Below are 21,384 nucleotides of genomic sequence, written 5' to 3' on the forward strand. Positions count from 1 at the left end.
GCAGTATTTTGACAGTAATGTATTTTAATTTAATTTAGTATATGCTTGTGACTTGCTGAATAAAACCAAAAATACACAATTGCTTATAAAAGACTGTGTTTAATACCTGATGTATTTATTTTTTGCATTGGTCATACTCAAAACTTTTTTTTTTGTAGATGGTTCAAAACTTTCAAGATGAGAGTTGTTTCTTATTCACCACAATAAAAGGTACAGTGTCTTTTCTGACAGTCTAAAACATAATTATTTATTCTACCAAGGAGCCTTCTTTAAAGCAGAATACTATTCTAGTAAAACTTCCCCAAGCAAAGAGTAACGGCAGATCTAGTGAAGGCTGACTTAAAAAAAAAAAAAAAAATCTGCATACAGTAGTGGCAGAAAATATCTGTGAGTTTTGCCTCTCTTAGCCAGACCTTTCAACCTCTGCCTAGCACCTCAGTCTTTTCTCCAAGCTTTCAGTTCAGAGCCAGCGCAGCAGTTGGTAACAAACCTCATTTAAAATTCAGTCAACCATCACTAAATGGTGCTTGCTGTTAATAATTGTTGAGAATGGTGATGTTTCAAAATAATGGAGGGAAAAAAAAAATAATCCTGGCAGTAGTACCTCTGAAGTTCAGAAACCGAATGTTAACTGAGTCCTGATAGTTGGCAGAACTGAGTATAAAATTCTGTTCTTTCATTGCTAGTAAATAATCATCTTCAGGAGGTTGTTGCTGTAGATGGGATGTGGCCATTTTGCTGGGAAGGCTACAGTGCGTTTCCTCTGCCTATCAAAAACTCTTGTAATGCCGTTGTTTAGCATCGACTAGTAGACTTGAACAGGAACATTCATAGAACAAACTTCCCCCTCCCCGTGCTGTCAAATGGGTGGAATAAATTTAATTGTATACATGCAGTTAGCTGGGATGCAGCCAACCTTAGTCCACAAACATTGTTGTTCAGGTTTCCTCAATATGTGTTGTGAGTCTCCCTTTTAAACACTAGGTGTTTCAGATGAATCCCACACTTCCTTAGGAATCCAGTTTATTTCTGGTGGAAGGTGCCAGGAGATTGCTATAATCAGTGGACAAGTTTGACTCTGTGCAAATTTTACCTACAGACACTGTCCCCACTTTGAAGATGCAGTTACAAATTGTTAAAACATTTTTGTTCAGCATAATTAGGAAATTTTTAAAAGCTGTTTTTTGCTGTAGATGAGCTGTATTTTTAAAGTCTGCTTCACTTTATCAGTATGCTAACCTGAAGCTAATTGTTCTGTGTAGTATAAAATCTATTCACATGGTTAGTGATTGTTAGAGACGTGTTTGTCTCAGTTGTTAAGCCTTTTGGTGGTACTGCTAGCTTCTAAGCATAAAATCCACAGGGTGGGGTTTTTTTAACACTGTTTCCATTTGGCTTTCTAGTTTAAGGCTGAGCATCACAAAATAGATGATTAAAAACATACACTAAGGATTTATATTGGTCTTGCAGAAGTTAACTTTCTTCTATGATATTAACTGTCACGGTCAAATGAGGTGGGTTTAATGCGTAGTAGGAAGAGTTCAGAAATCACTGCCAACCAAAGAGATTTTAAAAAGTTATTCTTCAAGCCTTTAGTCTGAATAGCAGGTTACTGATATTTCACGTTTCAAGTTTAGCATTTCACAGTAGCAACTTCTACACAGTAAAAACCAAATCCATACCTTGATGTTTTGGTGCGCTGGCTGGTATATTTATGGTTCTATTTATGAAAGACTGACACTTATTTCTTTTTCAGCTGAAAATGGTGAAGGCTTCCACATAATTTTGAAGTGATGTCACACAACTGCTAGACTGATACTCCAACGCAGAATGAAGTCCTGCCTAAAGATTATGAAGATCATCCAAAAACCTTAGGATCTAACTTCACCGTATAAGATGTTTCATATTGAAAACACAAAATGACCTTTCTAATGAGCTGTTTGATAGGTGAACTTTCTTATCACTGCCATAGCTAAGTGTCCTCATGAGAGGTATAATGCCATGACAGCTTACGTACAGGCATGGAAGACAATGTAAGCAAAGGTGCTTGCCCTTTACCGAAATAAGGCAAATTGTGGCCAGTAGATACAGTTTCTAGAAGCGAAGCACTGTTGCTTTTCTAGTATCTGTATCCAGTTGGAGATGAATGTAAACTCCTTTTGGGGCATTTACCTTTCTGTGCCAGTTTGTCTATTACTTGCTTGTACCTTATGCTGGTTTTATTTTTTGATGTTAGCAGAGCACATATTAATCTGTGTGGAGATGAGTAGTTAAGCTGATAGTGATCAGGTTGTTGGATCTTTGAGAGTAAAGCTGTCAAAACAGCTTCCCGTGTAAATTGTGTATAAGAGTGTATGTAAGAAGTGTAAATGCCAGAACAGGGCTTTTAAGAAGCCCTAGACAGATGCAATATATGCATGCAGCAAACTGCATTATCAATAGTACCTTATTGGAGGGATTAATATAAATCCTATGGGGTACCAAGTAATTGTGTTTTGCTTTAACAAATTTAATGGAAAAGATTTGCCTATGCATCCTTTATGTTTAGTTTCCTAGGTTCTCTGCGGAGCACTGCTGCAGTTTAATTCTTTGCTTGTAAAATTGTGGGTTTAAAAATACTAGCAATGAGAGGTGGATTTTTATGACTTAGTGGAATTATGCTGATGAGGGAAGATGACCCACTGGCACCGCAGGGCTGTCATAGCTTTCAGCAACATCAAATAAATTGCTTAAGAAACACTAAATATACACCATTTTAGTCTCCTTACCAGCAGGTAAATGCCTTGCTGCAGTTGCTATTAGGGACATGTATCTTTCTTACCTTTTTTCTGTTGACCTTTCTTCGCCCTCTGATCCATACTGTACAGCTGTGACAGTGCCTCTTCCACATGACCAAATATTTACTTTTCTTTGAAACAGGCAGTGTGCTTTTTCAATATTTTGGCTCTTTCTTGTAAAGACATGGCACAGCGTTTCCTATGTTAACATTAAGTTTCACCTGGGTAGGTACTTAGAGGGGAATATTTCAAAAGGTATTAAGTGACAGTTTCAGAGCTGTCGTTTTGTGCCTTTGAAAAGTTCCGCCTTGCTCTCCGGCTTAAAAGCTTGGGAATAGTTTGCTTTTTATGCTGCAGTGTTCAATGTAAACAACTACTACAGCATGTAAAAAAGCAACTTTGATTTTTTTCATTCCCTCTTTCATAACTGGCTCAAGTGCTTAGCAGAAAAGCTTCTTAAAGCTGTAGCATTTTAAAAATTTAAATTCATCAAAGCTAGAGTTTCTTTCCTATTTTTATTTTTCTGCACTGAAAGTAAAATTTTATGTACGTAAACATTTCTGCCTATAAGTTGTTCATCTTTGGGTATTGTTTGGTCCTCGTATTTTCTTGAACTGACACTTGTGTCTTTTCAGCTCACACCGTACTGAAATCCAAATGTTTTATAAAAGTGGAAAAATCCTTGATTGGAAAGTATCCAAATATCTAATTTTAAAGAATATTGAAAGTTGTACAGTAGTTTGTCCAGCTCACTTGAAATTGGAATTAAATTATGGCACCAGCAAATTGCTTTTGTTTTTTAATAAGATGTACACATTTCAATTTAAGTATAATAAATGTTTTTCAATAATTTTGTAAATGTGCTTTCTTTTTGTTTACTTCCCCCCCACACACATGTTAGAGATAACTTCTGTTGTTAAGATTTAGATCAACTGCAAGACCTACCCTAGCAATAATGGTGGGTAAGGGTAAATGGGGGCAAACCAGCTCTGTATCCTGCACCCAACACACACGCACACAGATCTCCTGCTTCCAATAGAAAACTTAGTTAAATTTGAAATAACTGAAACAAATTCAAATTTGACATCAGCTGATTGTTTATTTAAGTGTCCTATATCAGAGTAGGTTCCATTTGTTTTTGTACATCTTTAATGCAGTAGACTTACAAGGTTCATTATGTTCTTAGAAAAAAATGAGCCAACAAAAGGCAATACATCTTGACATACTGGTACCAATGACTTCCCTGGTACAGTTGAGAATAAAATCTGCTTAAAACTCTCCATTACAGCAGCATCTTAATAGAACTCTAAGTATGACTGTAACAACACTCCTCCCCTACTATGCAAAACAAGCCCTGACTGGCTTATTTTGTAGTAGTAAAGAAATCCATTTATCCTCTAAGCTGAGATCTTAATTTACCATCCCCATCATCTGCGAATGTGTGAAGCATGAACACAACACAGCTGCTGTTGTCCATAAAAGTCTCTTAATGCTCACACTCACTCCTTTTAAAAAGTAGTGTAAAATTTTTTGGGGGAAATTGCAGTACTATCCAGTAGTAGCTTCTCCAACTGCTTTTTAAGCCAGTATTTCTATTAATTTCCAGTAAACACACAGGCCCTGAACTCTTAAAACATACACACACGCACAATCAATCTTACACAAAAAAGCTTTCTGAACTGTTGAGTAGTTTATCTCAGATAATTAAGTTGCTTAATATAAAAAAGTTTATTTATCTAACCCTCTAGCACTGAAAAACTAAGGATGAAAGCATGGCCTTAAGAGTTAATACATAGATTTTATTATTATTATCATTCAGAAGTTGACAGCTTCTTAAATAACCCAAATGTGAAGAGTTTGGCTTTCTACACCTTTGAAAACCACAGGTTTGGTTTGGTTCAACTCCTGCCTACAGCTTTATTTGTCCATCTGCTTGCTCTGTGCCTAAAACGGGTGGGACAAACAGCTTGAATTGAATTCCTCGCTCCATCACAGTTCCTGTAACTGAACCTGGTTTCCATTCTTCATCTGTAGAAAAGCATGAATAATACACCCCTCTTCCTAGAACCACTGCATCCTTTCCTTACGAACTGAGGAGGTAACTGAGGACACACAGGAGTGGCGTTACAGTAAGCACCATGTATGAGTGTGGCAGCCAGTTGCAGTAGAGTGCACAAGCTCTACCACAGTGGATTTCTTACCCCTGTTAAAGGCCGATGGCATTGGGCATAAAACGTGCTTCAGTGACGGGCAAGCTTTGTACTAACACATAGTTCGACTGAACCAAGTTCAAAAACTTGAAAAGTATTTCTATTTCTATAGTTATCTTGAGGTACTATCTTACCTTTTGACATTACCTATTAATTATGTCCTGTTATGTAATTAAATAGGAAGCTGAATCATGAAAAAGTACAAGCTGTTTTGCTGTAAGAGCTCATGATTACCTTGCATTTTTTGGTCGACTTCTGCTAAAGCTGATTTGTCCTTAAACCTGATATTTAATCTGTCATGTATATTACAGAACAGCAGGTTCAGTTCCTTGGTGTGACGGACTTGAGCCCCATGTTACGTTAGAATTTCACACTGAATAGTGCTTACAAATGCAAATTAACTCCCAAGTTTAGTGAACTTTCACCGAGTAGCTGCTATGCTGAAATGCCCCCACATTTTACACAGTACTTCAGTTCTCACGCCAACAGAAGGAAGGAGTTACTAATACAAACCGAAGCATCACCAACTTAATCCACAGCTGCACATTACGTTAAGATTTTTACCTGGAAAAAAAAATGCTTTTCTTGTCACAAAATGGGATGACCAAACACCACCATGAGGACTGTCAGGAAACCGACTCCTTCCACTGACTTGCAGTCCCATTCTGTTCTTCAACAACAACCACCACTACCTTTTCTGTGTGGTTGCACTTACTGTCAAAGAATAATACAGCATCTGCAGAGGCGCTGTCCGCCCCCTCCTACCGAAGGAGGGGGAGTTACTGGAGCAAAGTAAGCATGAACTTTCACGTGAGGTAGATGAGCCTGTGGATGAAAAGTCTGCATTATAACGGGAGAGAAATAAACATAACTAGTAAAAAGAAGCAGTACACCTCAACTACTGCCAACAAGTCAGCTCTCATTAAGGTTGGTTAGCTGAAAAGAAAGCATCTATACACTTGATTGATAATATCCAAGCTGTCTTCTCCCGACACGTAATTCTCTTGTCCCATCCAGCTAAGGCATGCTAATGTCTAGGCACTCACCTGCTCAGGGTTCCCACTTACTTCCCAATAAAGCACTGATCAGCCCAGAGAGCCCTCTATCCCAAGAGGCACGTGTTCTGCTGCAGGGGAGAGATGGACCCCTGGCTACTGAAGAAAGCCTTGTCTGTGTCTTGTCTCCCATATTCCCTGCTTCCCTCATCCTAGAAAGCAGCATGGAATAGAACGGGGCATCTGCCCTCAGTAGTCGCTGTCAGGGATGAGCTTTCCAATTGCAAAAGTGTTTGGACATGAATCAGGGAAGAACAGCGAGGCTAAACGCTGTTCCCCAAGGTAGGCGGTCCCTGACCTAACGGGGGATGTACATGGAGGAAGAGAGTTCATGGCTGGATTCCAGGGCCTAATGGCCCTACAACCCGTTAACCGAAATCTCCATGCAGATGTTTTACCATTGGCTCTGTATATTAACATATATTTTAGGAGAGTTAAAGAATGCCACTACACAATCCTAAAAGCATAGAAGCCTGTATTTGAAAAAAATACAAAAAGCAGAAGATAAGCACTTATCATTTCAACAGCGAAAGTGTCATGAGTTATCAACAGAATTAGACAATTATTACTGCTCATATAGAAAAGCCATGTTTAGTCCCTAGAGATGGGGACCTAACAGAACGATATTCAGACTGTCTTTCCATCCTCCCTTGCCTGGGGCATCTGCAGGATTCATACAATCTCAAGCAGTATCAACGGCTCGGGCATTCCCACCGGAACAAGTCAGCAAACACGTACTCTGATTCGTTTGATTCCAGCTCGCGTGACTTGCTGACAGTCATACAGCTCAATTCTCTCTAAGTTGTGGCAGTTCTCCAGGTGTTCCAGAGTCACGTCAGTGATGAGAAGACAGTTATCAAGCTCCAGTACCTGCAGCCTCTCGTGACCACACGTACTGTTGCTCAGATGAAGAATCCCATCATCAGTGATCAATTCACAGTGAGATAAGCTCTAAAATAGAGGCAAACAGTTATAATGACATCACTCAGTCCTAAGTTCCTCTATCCTCTAAGCATCAGAAGTCCTCTTCAACCTCCTTCATTCTAGTGGTTAAACAGAAAGAGTACACAGCTGAAATCCAGAAAAGTAACAGAAGAAACAGCTCTACTTAACAAAAGGGCTGTACTTTATTTTTAACTTTGCTTCAAAATGAGTTGAGTCCCAAAACAAGCAGCGCTGGCAAACTCCTCAGGCCCCTTTGCTCTCTATGAATGTGGAAATTCTGTTCCAATTGTCACACACCCCTGTTACCAATGGCTGCAAGCAACACGTGCCGTGCCAGAAACAGGAGACAACTTTAAAGGATGATCAAGAACATATAGGAATAGATGAAGGTCTACTGACAGGAGTTACTGTTTCACAGCTACCATGTTTTCATACATACCACCAGGACCAAGCCTGTGCAAGTCCACATAGATAAAGAACAATCAGGCTGGACCGATTTGCCAAATAATGATCTCAGGAAAACCGTGAGCGCTTAGCACCCCAGGCTGCACATACAAGGAGTAATAAATGTCTTGTACAGCTGCAGGAGCAGGTCTTTTCTGCAACAGTCAGCATAATAAACTAAAAGATTCTGCTTCTCTTCAGCATATTTTTTTACTCCCTTGAACTTTAAAAGCATGGAAGAAGTTGCAGCATCTCGGGCAGTAGCACCACATAAAGCAGTTTCCTGGTTCCTTTAGGGAATTCATGACTTTTGGAGAAGCAATGATGATGACAACAACAGGAAACAGACCTTCCTGGAAGGACGCTTAAAACCCACTCTTTGTCACCAGTGAAATGAATGCTCTCAAGTCTTCTGCACTAGCAATGTGCAGGATCTATGAACTCTACTACTCTTGCCCTGGGCTCTGAGCTAGCTCCTTGCTTTCTGCTCAGCCCTGTGTCTTGCCCGTACTTGTATCAAAGTTTAAGGGTGACTGGTTCTGAAGTAGCATTTCCTTGCCACAAGTATTTTTCAGACAGCAACTGATGAAGAAACACTTGCAGCAATCCAAAAGCACTTTTTAACTTGGCGCAAGCTAACAGTAGTGCTCAAAAGTACCTCTTGCCAACCATCTAAATCAAACACGTAATCCTTCCCTTCTCTTGGTACAACACATCTACCTTCCTTCATTTCAGCCTGACAGGATGAACAAGTGACCAGAGAAGAGGCTGGGAGACAGGTCTACAACTCCCCTCAAGTTGGATGGGGAGCCACCCCAGCAGCTTCCCTTCAGCTCCAGCTGGTCCAATTTTACTCCCTCACCAAGTGTGAGCAGCTGGCAGTGACTCCAAGCAACACCACAACTACTGCATACTGTCTCCAAAAGGCAACAGAAATGAAGCGCTTGCCCCTATCAACAGTGTTTTATCTTAGGACATGTTTACATTCTGCAAGTTTATCAACTCTTTAAATACTTAAGTTCTCTCCTATACCTACTTTCTTTATGTATGTGTTCTGAGCATCGGATTTGGCTCACAGCCTGGAAACAATCAGCAGCTGCAGGGTTAAAGAACATTGATAATAGACCTGCTGTTTCAAGGAAGGACAGGAGGTTATGTGAAGCTGTTGGCTATGGCAGCAGCATGCTGGCTAATTAAGAGTTTTCCATCCCAGGAAGTAAGCAGCTTATAAAATCAGCTTTCCTGACACTGTATTTGGTACTGAAAGGACAATACAGGATGTACAGCTGAGTTCGTAGAACTTTGTAAAACAAATATGCCAAATGATACATACTTCATATTAAACCACATGATTTTTCTGACTTCATAAGCCTGTTAGAAAGTGTTAGTAATGTGGAATTTTACAAAAACAATTGCTTGAAATCTTTAGAACAAAGAGATATGGTCAAATTCTTTTTTTTTGTTAATACATACTAAATGCAGTGTATAAATCAAATATGGCATGATATGCTGTGACAGTAAGAAACAGTATGATCAACGTAAGTGAAGAATTCAATTATCTTCTCATCTCCAGGAATGAGTATTTCACAGTCTCTCTAATAATTTGAATGTATAAATATTAAACACTTTCACCAGAAATTACTTCTTAAGTCCAGTAAGAAATAAAGCATTTGCGTACTCTGATACTGATGAAGATGTAACAGTTGGTTATAATTGGTCTAACAGTGCTTTTGCTTATTTCCACTGTCTATTGAGTCTCCAAACACCAAGAAACAAATTGAAAGTTGATTTCTGCAACTCCAAAATATTTGTTTAAACTGCAAAGATACCTAAACATAGCTACACAAGAGTTTACAGAACCATCAACAGTATATGATCTCACATTTGAAGTATCAAGATCAGTTCACATAGGGTATTCGGCACCTGCTAGTCTGTTTTTTCTTTCCCTGTAATTCTCAGCCATCACTGTTCACTCACAATCTTTGAGTATGTATCCTTCCTACACATAGGATATACACATCAACATAAAAATCGATTTTTCTGGTTCCCTTAGAAAAGGTATGTTATTTTACCAATGCCACGCTTCCTCGTCTGTGGGCTACCACACACAGGCCAGCAAACAGGAGCAGGCTGAGAAAAATACTTGAAAGTTATGAGGTTTTATGATATCTCCGGTGAAGCACTGGCAGAACTGGTACAAAAGATCTCTTGCAAGTACTGGTTACGGTTGGGATTACAATACGAAAACACATCTGTTGTGGAAGAACAGAAAGTGTCCCATATAAATAGCTCCACACCTCCTGACAATTCTTGTTTGGCCTAACATTAAGAATTATGGTACGGAAATGAGGTCAGACAATTAATGAGCAAAAATAAAAAACAACAATAAAAAATAATGAATAAGCTCCTTTTGAAAAGCCATCTCTCCTTGTGTTGCTACCTTAGTAACACTGGGTGACTAACACTAACCAATCATAAAACAATTTAATTAATGAAGCAGCAAACCTTCCTTTAATCCCCTCTAAGAACAGATTATAAAGATACTTGTTCTCTCAGGTACATTTGAAGTAGTATATAACAAATCTGCACTTATGGGACAACTGGCTCTAAATACAAGAGCGTCTATTGTAAGGACGGTCTAATAATTTCGGAGTACCTTGACTGAAGAACAGCCAAATTTATGTCACCTGAAATTGTTTTTAATGTTCTGAAAGATCTAAGCAACCATTCCCTAAAAGCCAGTTCTTTGAAATACAGTAAGCAGGGTACCCCACTGAAGGCATCTCAATCCTCTCCAATTACATTCAAAAGTCTAGGTCAAAAAACCTTCCATAATTTACTATGTAAATGTAGTCCTTGGGAAAAACTGCTTGCATGCAAAACTGATTATAGAGTGATTACATTTATCTTCACTGAGTGGTTTTGTTTATTCAATATTTGACTTAAAATGTCATAATCCCTAAGAAAACTATCGGTGAACACTTAAGAGTATCTGTAAAGGTCTGAGTACTGTAAGTTGCCTATGAAAAGTTTTATTTTAACTAAGAAATCAAATACGAAAGGATGTTAACCATAAAATATAAGCTTTCTGGTTACTACTCACTGATTTGGTAATCTTTTTTATCACACAACGCATGTAAATATTTTAGGAGTAACCTGCTTCTTTTAGAATACTTATGACACTTGCATATATTTTGCACAGTATCATACTGCATCAGGAACTTTTTCTAGATCCAGAGTAAACAACCTGGTTTTATATTGAAGGAGTTGTGTATGTGTGTGGTTTTGGAGGTATGTAGTAAAGTTCACAAACAAAGAGTTAAACTTACCAATGCTTGTAGCTTAGGACAGTGTATAGAAAGTTGTATCAATGTGCTGTCAGTTATCTAGAAATAAAAGAAATCAACCAACCATAAGCAACAGACAGTAGGAGGGCCAACCCTCAAATAGGATACCTCTTTCCCTACCAGATGAAGGTTCTGTTATTTCTGGAAAACACCCAATCACCTGTTGCTCTTCAAATATTTCCCTGTATAGAATTTCCCAATAATTATTTTTATCTACTATCATAAACACCGCACTATTAATAAAAAACAAAGCACATTTAACTGAAAGTGCTAATGTTCTTATTGGCACTGCATTCTTATGCTGGATGTTCAATATTCCTTTTAATGCTATATCTCACCAAAACGCATTCTTCCAAGTCCATCTTCTCCAGCTCGTGGCAATTCTAAAATAAACAAAAACCAAACAGATAAACAAAAGACAAAATAAAACAACATATAGACATAAAATCATGCACAGGGCTAGTAGTATGGGAAAGCACAGCCTCCAAGAGGAAATTGTGAGCTAAATCCCTTCACGTATTTGATCACCATCAAAGGACAAAAAATGGTAAAAAAAAAAAAAATCCACAAGCAACACACCACCTCCACCCCAAACGTCTACATTTTCAGCCTTTCTCTTACTACGTTAAGTTTCTCCTCCTTGCCATGTAAGGCTGGGAACAGTATGTATGTGATCAGTACTCACTCACCCCTGCTTCCCTTCCCCCTTTTGGGGTCAATTTCAATTCAAACCTATGCTATTTACAGCCTGTGCACTAAAGCTAACTAATCTGCATACAGATGAATCCAACTTCTGCATACATCAACCTGCACCAAACTAATCTGAAACACACCGAAGCCTGTGAAACATCTCTCTTCACCATCATACTTTAGAAAGAAGCCTTAAAAACAATTTGCTTTGCTAATGAATGCTGAAAATATTAAAATAGGGTCCACTTTAAGGCTGGGAGAAAGCTGCACTTCACATTTAATACAAGCAATTCTACCAATATTCTGAGAGATTCCTAGCAACAAGCTTTTAGAAGTGCTTTCAATGACTGATCATGACTAATTTCAAGAAAATGATGTAACCTTGTGACTTCGCAGCAGACCACATGGTGCCACGGGTCAGCCCAAACCCCAAACCCTGTTATTTACAGGCATATGAAAAAATGGTTTGACTTGCAGCTCCCAGCAGCAGGCTTGAGGTGACTACCGAAAGCCCAAGGCTGTAGTGCTGAATGATTAGAAAACCACTCTGTTTAACTACTGTGGCTAGAAAAAACCCCTTTCATTCACACTAAACATCAGTCGTGTAAATGAATCCTGTTTACAGAGTATTATTTTTGTGTTCAGATTTCCTAAACCATCAAGCATACAAATCTAACTTGAAGCATTTTATACAATCTATACGCTCACTTTACATACTTACAGCATGAATCAGGGCACAAGCCCTTATAGTTTATAATGTAAAATGTACATATTTTTGTAACTTAAAGGTATGCTCAGAATAATCTATTATATGGTGATTTTGGGGGTGTAAATATTACAAGGTTATGTGACATCTTTATAGGGGAAATTTGGCTAGAATACATAACACAAGTTTAGAATTATGTTAAGCATAATAAATCCAACTGAAACATACTAAAAAAGAGGGGGAAAAGGTGAAAAATGCAATGATAGGCAAAATAGATCAAGTTGCAGCTCCAAGTATAATCCAGAAATAAAATCACTTTGTAGTCCCCTCCTCCACTGGGTTCTTCCTACTTTATTTTTCTTTTTCTCATATTCCTTCCCAGCAGGACTACATCAATTCACAGCTGCTCAGCAGCAATGAAAACAAGGCGAGCTCTAACCTTCTGCAGTGACCCTTACCCGTGCTAAAAGGGTAAAACCAGCATCTGTGAGATGTGAACATCTTGCAGCTTCCAAAATCCTGGAAAAGTTTTAAATGTTAAAGAAAACATTAACACAGAGAAAAGCAAATGCATTTGAGATACAAATTTGTCTTCTGCAACTTAAAGCTCTCATTAGCAAATGTATATATATGCCTATTTTTCACTGTAATTTGCAATTAAAAAGCACTAGGCAGACTTTTGATCCCGCTTACCAGAAGATTCTAATAGTCACAGAACACATTAAGTTCAATCCTCAAATCTTCTCAACATTTAGTGGAAAAAAATTATACATAATTATAGGCATTTTGACCTCGTTTCAGTAAGACAGCATAATGCTCAAGTTTTCTCATGTGTTATCTGAGAAAAGATATGGGAGAATAAACCCTGAGTTAAGGAAAATGCAGATGAAGCCTGCATCTAAAACCTGTTATCTAAACACAGGATGTTGGGAAGCCACAAAACTGAGAAACTGCTTACTAGAAATTCACCCGGAGCCTCTGCATGAAGCACAGTGAAGCAAGTTACCAGAAAGCAAGGAGCTTAAATTCTCCCAGCCCGCAATAAAAACAATGAACTACACCAACACAACCTTAAAGAAAATAACACAGTGTTTTGGAAAGATAAACCCAACACTCCCATGGGAGGTACTGGGAAGCAGTACTGACAAAAAAAGGTCAACTGCCCCAAAAGCGCACCACTAGTACATGGAATAGGCCTCCGTCCCGTAACAGTTTTTTTGTCGTTTTCTTTTTCTTTTTTTTTTTTTTTTTCAATGAACACTTTTTACTTTGCAGGTGGAGTGAGTATCAAGATGAATAAGGGGAAACAGCAGCACTGTGCAAGGAGAAGCACAAACTAAGTGCAACTTACCACAGCAAACACTACTTCTATACTGGGGTCGGTGGGGGAGGAGGCAGGGCAAGATGGACAGAAGAACCTCTTGCTGTGGTAACATTTAGAGGCATCTAGATTCTTCCACTGGTTTAGGAGGTCATTAGAAAGCACTCTCTCTATGGATAAAGCGCAAAGGGAAAAGCCATGCTGTGTGCACGAGAAAAATACAACCCCACCAGAGTACGGGATGTGGGGTTCTGACTATGACTTTGCTGGATCAATCTCTTCAGGCCAAAAGCAAGAGTGCAGCTGAATTTAGAGGTAAGCAGCCCCACAGGCTACACCCTTGATAACCACGTCCAGAGTGCTAGCCTTCAACGAGGTTCAGAAGTATGACGGAAACTCAAGAGCAGCCAACAGAGAGGTACCAAGACAGGTATTTCCAAATGGATGGTTGTAACACCTCCATATTTTCTTTCCAGACTCACATTTGGGAACTTTGTGCCCTTCCATCAAGGGCAGTTAGCAACCTACCATAAAATACTCTCAGCTACTCTGAAAATTACCTAGGATGCTGGATAGAAAAGGAAAAAAAACCACCACCACAAAAAAAATTATTCAGGTCACATTTGTTACCCTTTACATCATTTACTTGCTTTCATCCCCATCTAACCTTAAAACCACTGGATCCCCAACCTCATTACATTTCTGACTTTAAATGGGGGTGGGGGGATTACATCCACAGTGTGCAAAATAGTGGAGATGCTACTTATTGCACATCTGGTTGAAAATAAGAATACGGAAACAGGGGAGTAAGAAACCAGAAGACTAGCAGCTCTAGCTTTCCTGAAATTGGGTGTGCAGTCAGTCAGAAAAGCAGAATGGGGAGAGTGAGCTATATATACACACACTGCATCAATCAGGTCCCAGTATGAAAAACAGCTGGGAAGGCACTGGTCAGCATGAACGTGGGCGAAGTCCTAATTTTTCCTTTGTTTTAATGATTGTACTTAATTACAGAGGGCTCTTCTTTTTTCCAGATACAGCTGACATTTATTTCCCATCCAGTGATTCGTGACAAAGTACCTAGCATAGGAGCTGATGAGGCAAAATGACATCCCAGAGCAGATTCCCCACTCCTACAAAGCAATGTTCTCTGAGGCAGACCTCACAGTTGCATTCATTGTCCACAGATGTCTTTTGGGCACAGCAGGAGCGTCTCTGCACATACCACCTCCCTACTCCTGTTGAATTAGCAGCAGGTGGGAGAGAACATTGGTGGGGTTAAAGGCAATATGATCCTAATTTTCACAGCCCCACCTAGACAAAGACATTCATGGTTCATGGGAGCTTTTCTTGATAAGCCTCGCCAAAACACCTACTAGTATTTTAACACTAAATAGTGCAAAAAAAAGAAAAACAGAGAAGGTATGAAGCACTTAATAAATGAGCAGATATAAAAAGGAATGAGAAGACAGCTAAATCTTGATGCAGGGGAAGAAAAACAGCTGAAGGGAGATGGTCAAGCTTAGGATTTTTTTTCAAGGAGATGTCATTTGTGAGTGGTAACAGCTGCAGAACACAGCAATATCATGGAAAGCAGCACAGTAGGACATCCAAGACCCTGAAGTGAAGTGAGAGTAGCACAGCACAGAAAATACTCAAAAGCTTCCTAACAGGGCCAGCACGTCCAACAGAGGCAGGAGAGTTTTCTTTCATACTCAACACCGAAATATTCAGAAGGTACGAACAAGTGTGGAATTACATTTCCCTTTGATTTCCAACATAATTTTTATCAAGTACTTTCCATACATGATCCCAAAACTCTAGATGTAACCAGCTGTATCATCTGTCTTTCCATCATGCAATCCTCTGCAGTGATCACTGCAAAGGGTCATTTTTTTCCTTATACTGTTCCTCATCAAAGGAGAAGAACGGCAGACGCCTTCCCCCTCGTGGCACAGACAGGGGCTAACAGTTTACCTACCAACAGTTTCCTGCTACAGTTGTACTGCCCTTGGAAAGAATTCCACAACTAATAGCACTTTAGACCTCCTTCTATTTCCAATCTGAGCTGTGAATTGAGAGAATGAGAGAAATCGTGGAAAAAAGACTAGTAATAACAGCACAGCTTTCTAAGGAACACAATTAAGTGTGTCAGAAGACTCCTCACCAAACACAGGCACATGTAAGCTCTTCTAAGTATGAACTGTCACTCTGGAATTGTTTTAAGAACATGTGTTCTACAGTAACAAAAGCTCTTTTTCACTCAATCAGCTAAAGGAACACTGCGTGTCAGCATACTGCACACTGGCATTTGAATGTAGCTTCCCCTAATTTTTATGATCTACTTTCCTCCATTTATCTGTGATTGAAGTACAACAAGTTGCGACTCCTGCATGTTCCTGTCATAAATGGCGATTTAGTGACATTCAAAAATCTTCTGTTTTGATTTAATTCACATTAAAATTAGACCTTACAAGAAGTATTCTACGTCCCCACAACCAGAGGGCTGCTGCAAGACTGAGCTTCATTATTAAAGCTGAAGCTGTTCCCACTTCTGAGAATACCACCGTAACGTTAGTGCAAATTACATCAATGTAAAAGTTTATACTATTTTTAACTGACGAGCCCCTATTACTCAAAACTTATGCCATAAATATCAGTCCTCAGCACTTGAAGAGACATTAGCAAACTCCATATCAGAGTTTAAGACTGCCAGGATGTACTGCAGAGCATATTAAAAACACATTTATAATAAAATCTGTAAATATAATACTGAGGTATGATTTAGCTATTTTTTTGTGAGACAAACAACTGCATAAAACCAGATCAGAGTACAAACATCACAAGATGAAACACAGCTACAGATATTTTTACCTTTTTAAAAAATAATGGGCTTTATTCTTCTTTTCTTCTGGCTTGTAATTAGTACCTAAAATATTTAGCTAGAAGCACAGAATTGAACTGCTAGGTTCAACATGTTTTATTTGTCATACATTAATTCTTGTTTTTCCAATATACAGTGGACTACATTCATATGCTAGCTACAGAGAACCAGCCCTCAAGTTTATATTCAGCTGGTACTTCTAACTTAATGGTTTGATTGCAAAGGTAACACAAACAACACAAAGCTAAATCAAACCTGTGGATATCAGCTGATTATCTTCAGAAGTGAATTTCTTAGATCAGGCCAGTAACAACATGACATACTCACGACACGCTCATGACATACTCACTTCAGCCTTGGACAGTTTAGACCAAGTGCTGTGAGAGAAGCATCTGTAAGGTTGCTACAGCCTGAAACACAGAGCGACTGAAGTCTATGACATCCTCTACAGATTTTTACAATGCCTTCATCTGAAATTTGCTGCAACGCAGAAGAAGGTTGAAGTTACTTCATTATCAAGTAATCAGCTAAGAACAAAAATCAAGTCATATTACTGAACTCTTAGTGTCACACTGTATATAACCATGGCAACCTGTGGATTTTCAACCAAAAAACACCATTGTGAAACCATGTTCATTGATAACACTGAAGATAATCAACACACACAGTTCCTACTTAACTATGTATTTTTCCACAGATCTCGAGCACTGCTCAAAGGCAGTCTGAAGCACAGAGGGAAAGTTGTTTGTTGTTGTCTTCCTCTTTCACTTTGCATTTGCTTTATAATTTTCACATAATTTTTTTTTTTAATTGTAGTTGTCATTGTGTGAAATAGCTTGCTGCTAATATGTTTGTAGAGTTCAGGTCTTTCGTTCCAGTGACTGTGTAAGTTCAGGAACAGTGCAAAAGAAAGCTTAGAGCTCGATAGCAGGAGAGCTAACTACCTATTTCGCACTGGCGCAGTAGAATCCAAGGGTAAAAATCCTTCACGTCCAGATATAATTTTCAAAGGAAGAGTTACAGGTAAGCAATTGTATATAATCCATTCTTTGCAGAAGACAAATGTAAAAGCCAGGTTTGCCCTACCCTATGCAGTTGTCTTTAGCTGAAAGATTTAACTCAAAAGAGGGTTCTTCATTTCTCAAAATTGTTTTGTAGTAGATATTCTGAAAAAAGTAACTCTGAATTTGGAATATGACTCAAGAAGTTTTCTCTCTGAAACAGGAGCTGTAAGAAATAGCTCCAATGCAGCTGCACACAAAATAGCAACAGGAACTAGGTTATTGGGTGTGTGTGCAAATATTATTTTGTTTACAGGTCTTCTATTCTGGAAAAAGTATTCTCTCCTCCTCCCACTCCTAACTCCAAGAATTTAATTTTTCTGCTGAAGGACTTCATGGTGAAACAGGTTATTTTATTTCCTGGCCTAACATTACTCTTCCAATCATAACAAAGACCTCTACTGTATTTTGAATTGAAAATACACATTCCTTTTATAAGCCACTCATCTAGGTATGCTAATACTACTATAGCATATTTCTGAAGCTATTACCACAAACATTACCTTTCATAGACGAAAACAGGATGAGAAATAGCAGTAGCTCTGCACAAAGGGAGATCACCTCATGCCCCCTTCCCCAGCCCAGAACGTTTTAATATCAGTAGTTTAAATTTGCAAATCTTTCTGTCAAATAAAAATTACTCCAGACAGAAAACTAGAAGTCTTGTCTTCTTTTTGTGGATCCAGAAGGATTTGCCTCATCTACAGATAAGAAGATACTTTCTGGAACTGTTCTGTTCCCTTTGAGAGATACTCATTACACTATTATTGGGAAAAGGAACTATTTTGGAGGTAAGGACTATGTAAATTTTATGCTGCTGCTGGAGATGGACAAAACCCTCAAGTTATATATGAAAATTTTCCATTCTGAAATTGCTTGTGATTTCAATGCCTACATCCCTCTCAGGAAAGAAAAGTGCTCAAAAAATGCCTGCAAGTCCCCAGTTTCTACACTCTAAAGATGGAACCTTTCAGATGTGCAGTTTCCAGCGTTAGTATCAGTTCATTCTGCAGCTGCTGGAGCTGGCCTGGCATTCTACAAGGTCCATAAAACAGAGCCACTAGAATTGAAGTGTGGATCATATAACACACAAAGAGACCTGCTGGGTAAAAATCAGTGCTAGCCCTTTGATCATAAAGAGCCTGGCTGCTTCTGGAAGCATGCTTCTAAGCCAAGCTAGCAGGACACATCTCCAGTGAAATAAAGCTTTAAAGCATATGTAACTAGGTAGGACACTCAAAAAATTCAAAGGGAAAAATACTTTCAGTCATGAGGGGGTTTTTTGTTGGTACTTAATACCTACGTGACAACAAACATACTGGCCAAGGGAAAACTCCGGTACACTTCTATGCCAAAGCCCCTTGTAAGCGGGACAGATCATAACTGATTATCAACAGACCTCCTGAGAGCCTTCCACAAAAATAATCAGAAAAGACTGGCCTTGATATATCTCATTAGCCACAGGTAAAACACAACAGAAAAATAACTTTGGAGGAGGAAGACAGCAAAAGGAAGAGTGAAAGGGGAGGAAATCATGTACTAACTTTATTTATTTAAGATTGGTTCTGACCAAAAGAAGGAACTTTCTTTCATTCCCGTTATCTTTAGGTGCCCAACTTCAGTGGGCATTCAGAATTGAAAAATTCAGATTGAAAAATCTCAAAATTCTCTTTCACTAAACATCTGGCTCATGGAAGCTAAAGCTTTGTATTCATGTTGTTCTTAATTTCTGCCATTTTTTAATGTAACTTTTTAATAATCCCTAGCACTCCAAAATGTTCAACACTTTAAAGAAATCTATTAGGTCCAAAATTTTTCATTCAATCTTAATAAAAAATGATCCCATGCCACATTCATTCAGAAATAATGTGTAAAACAGATTTGAACGTTTTAGCCCAAGAAGATTTTATGATACCTTCTAGCAATAAAACTGTAGAAAACTTTCCAAAAGAAAAAAAAAAATCTAACTTCATTATTCAAATTTGCATGACTGAAACACTGAAACTCTAATTTATTTCAATATTTTCTAAGGCTTATTTACAGACAAAGAATTACTTAAATACATTTAAAATCTAAAAGGGGATCTTTCCCATTCCTAAAAGGTCACATCAGAAACAACAAAAAAGCAAATATGAAATACAGCAAATCTAATTTTTGTGTACTAAGTAGAATTAAAAGTACATGAATGATTCCCAGTCATTTCATTACAAATGAATGTGTTCTTCCATTACTATTGAAGAAGCATGCCCTTCTCCTGCTATCTAGATGGTTCTGAATCATCTTCAGTTATGATGCCATTACATTTTACTCTCAAGTATGTAGCCCAGAATATGGCTTCTGCTCGATTAGAAACCTTAAAGTGATGAATAGACCAAAATGTTTGACCTGAACAGACGGGAGAACAAGAACTAAATCTGTAAAACTGCATGGTTTAGCGCATACACAGTTCATGAGATTTGAATGAATGCAGTTAATTCTTACTCTAGAGCTTGCTACAGTTAAAAGATGTAATGAGGAGAAAAAAAATAACCCAACACTCCAAATCCTCACTCAGCTGTAGAAACAGCCAGCGCATTTAAGACCTTTACTCCACACAAAATTCTGTAAACTGCAAAGATGTACTATTTGAATTATTTAAGTGTGTAGCAGATCAATTCATTAGCATTCAAAAATGGTTTACGATTCTTAGAGAATGTATCTTTTGAAGCTTCAAATACTTACCGTACAGGATTGCAAATTCAGGATTACAAGTTCATGACAGTGATTTTGAATGTGTTTCAATGCTTCATCTTCTAACTGTATTTAGCAATTAAATAGGACATAGGAAAAGAAACAAGAAATTAAAAGCACAGCAAAGCAGCCCAAAGAATGTATACATCTTGTAATACTGAACAAAAGACTATAACAAAAAAGGTATTTTTTAATTCATGGAAATTTCAAAAACCCAAAATAAAATTTTATTCCTAAAGGATCACCCAAGCAGTTATGTACCTGTGTGCAACCTCTAAGAAATAGAGCTTTTAGTCCACTACACCCTTTCACCAGTGCTTCAATACCATCCTTCGTAATCTGATCACACCAGGAAAGATTCAAATGTTCCAGATTTCTGCAACCCTCACTGGGAGAATTAAAAAAATACATAAAGTTAAATCCAGCCTTCAAATAGTCATAACAGTGGGAAACCCAAATTAAACACACTGTTAGAAATTAATGATAGCCAGTGGACTGTGCCAGGCCTCCACAGAAAAGTAATGGGAAAAGACCACACACAAACATCATAGTCTACACCCAAGAAGTGCTAGATATAGGATACAGTCAGCGCTGATACACAGTATTAAGGTTCAGCACTGATTTTTTTAACCTTATTAAATGTTGAACAGCTCTTTAAACGCTTTTCTTTAACACAAAACACTGAATCTTCTTACCTTAAGCCTTTCAAAGAGCTGTTTGTGATGGCTACACAAGATGTCAGATCCAGATGTTTCAGCTTGGAACAGAATCTGCTAAGACTGTAACACGTGCTGCAAAACAGCAGACACACTAAAAATACCTTCAGCTACTTCTTTTTCCAAATTTTCCCATCAAACAAAAAACCCCTTTGACTTACCTGTCAGTGATTTTTGTGCACCCATTTAGATTTAAATGTTCGATGTTTCTACAGTTCTGTGCAAAGGTCCTAAAACAGCAACAAAAAGCTGGAGAATTAATATAATGTCACAAGTTGTAATACAGTCACTAGAGTGCGCTCTGTCCCCTACCTCCTTCCACCTCAGTCAAAAAGCTTAATCTTCAAGCCCCGGAGTAATTACAAAGTACATCTCAAATACATCTGTCTCAGTGGTTGCTTTTTCCTTTTGCTATTGCAAGTCTCTGTCTTGGGTAACTCCTGAAACCAAGTGTTGTTCCTCTCTCAAATGCCACTTGAGCAAGGTGTTTATTTCTGT

At 38.3% G+C, this 21,384-nt stretch overlaps 2 protein-coding genes across 5 annotated transcripts in view; one reads left to right on the forward strand and one right to left on the reverse strand.

The window, feature by feature from the left end:
- UBP1 (upstream binding protein 1) overlaps positions 1 to 3,612 on the forward strand; it is a 42,703-nt gene extending 39,091 nt beyond the window's left edge. The window contains exons 15-16 of one of the 3 annotated variants that reach the window (XM_072853731.1): positions 159 to 210; positions 1,757 to 3,612. In XM_072853731.1, the coding sequence (XP_072709832.1) occupies positions 159 to 210; positions 1,757 to 1,794 (90 nt within the window). In that variant the 3' untranslated portion in view covers positions 1,795 to 3,612. The remainder of the gene's footprint in view (positions 1 to 158; positions 211 to 1,756) is intronic. The other 2 variants (XM_072853730.1, XM_072853732.1) reach the window with 2 other exon arrangements.
- A 279-nt stretch (positions 3,613 to 3,891) lies between these two features.
- FBXL2 (F-box and leucine rich repeat protein 2) overlaps positions 3,892 to 21,384 on the reverse strand; it is a 55,187-nt gene continuing 37,694 nt past the window's right edge. Inside the window, exons 6-15 of one of the 2 annotated variants that reach the window (XM_072853733.1) lie at positions 21,048 to 21,116; positions 20,866 to 20,961; positions 20,432 to 20,558; positions 20,162 to 20,236; positions 16,729 to 16,859; positions 12,633 to 12,693; positions 11,117 to 11,161; positions 10,761 to 10,817; positions 6,781 to 6,993; positions 3,892 to 5,812 (exon numbers count right to left, since the gene is read on the reverse strand). In XM_072853733.1, coding sequence (XP_072709834.1) covers positions 5,705 to 5,812; positions 6,781 to 6,993; positions 10,761 to 10,817; positions 11,117 to 11,161; positions 12,633 to 12,693; positions 16,729 to 16,859; positions 20,162 to 20,236; positions 20,432 to 20,558; positions 20,866 to 20,961; positions 21,048 to 21,116 — 982 coding nt within the window. In that variant the 3' untranslated portion in view covers positions 3,892 to 5,704. Of the gene's footprint in view, positions 5,813 to 6,780; positions 6,994 to 10,760; positions 10,818 to 11,116; positions 11,162 to 12,632; positions 12,694 to 16,728; positions 16,860 to 20,161; positions 20,237 to 20,431; positions 20,559 to 20,865; positions 20,981 to 21,047; positions 21,117 to 21,384 lie in introns of both variants that reach the window. The other variant, XM_072853734.1, reaches the window with a different exon arrangement.

This window comes from Ciconia boyciana, chromosome 2, assembly GCF_034638445.1.
Source record: "Ciconia boyciana chromosome 2, ASM3463844v1, whole genome shotgun sequence".
Classification (NCBI taxonomy): domain Eukaryota; kingdom Metazoa; phylum Chordata; class Aves; order Ciconiiformes; family Ciconiidae; genus Ciconia; species Ciconia boyciana.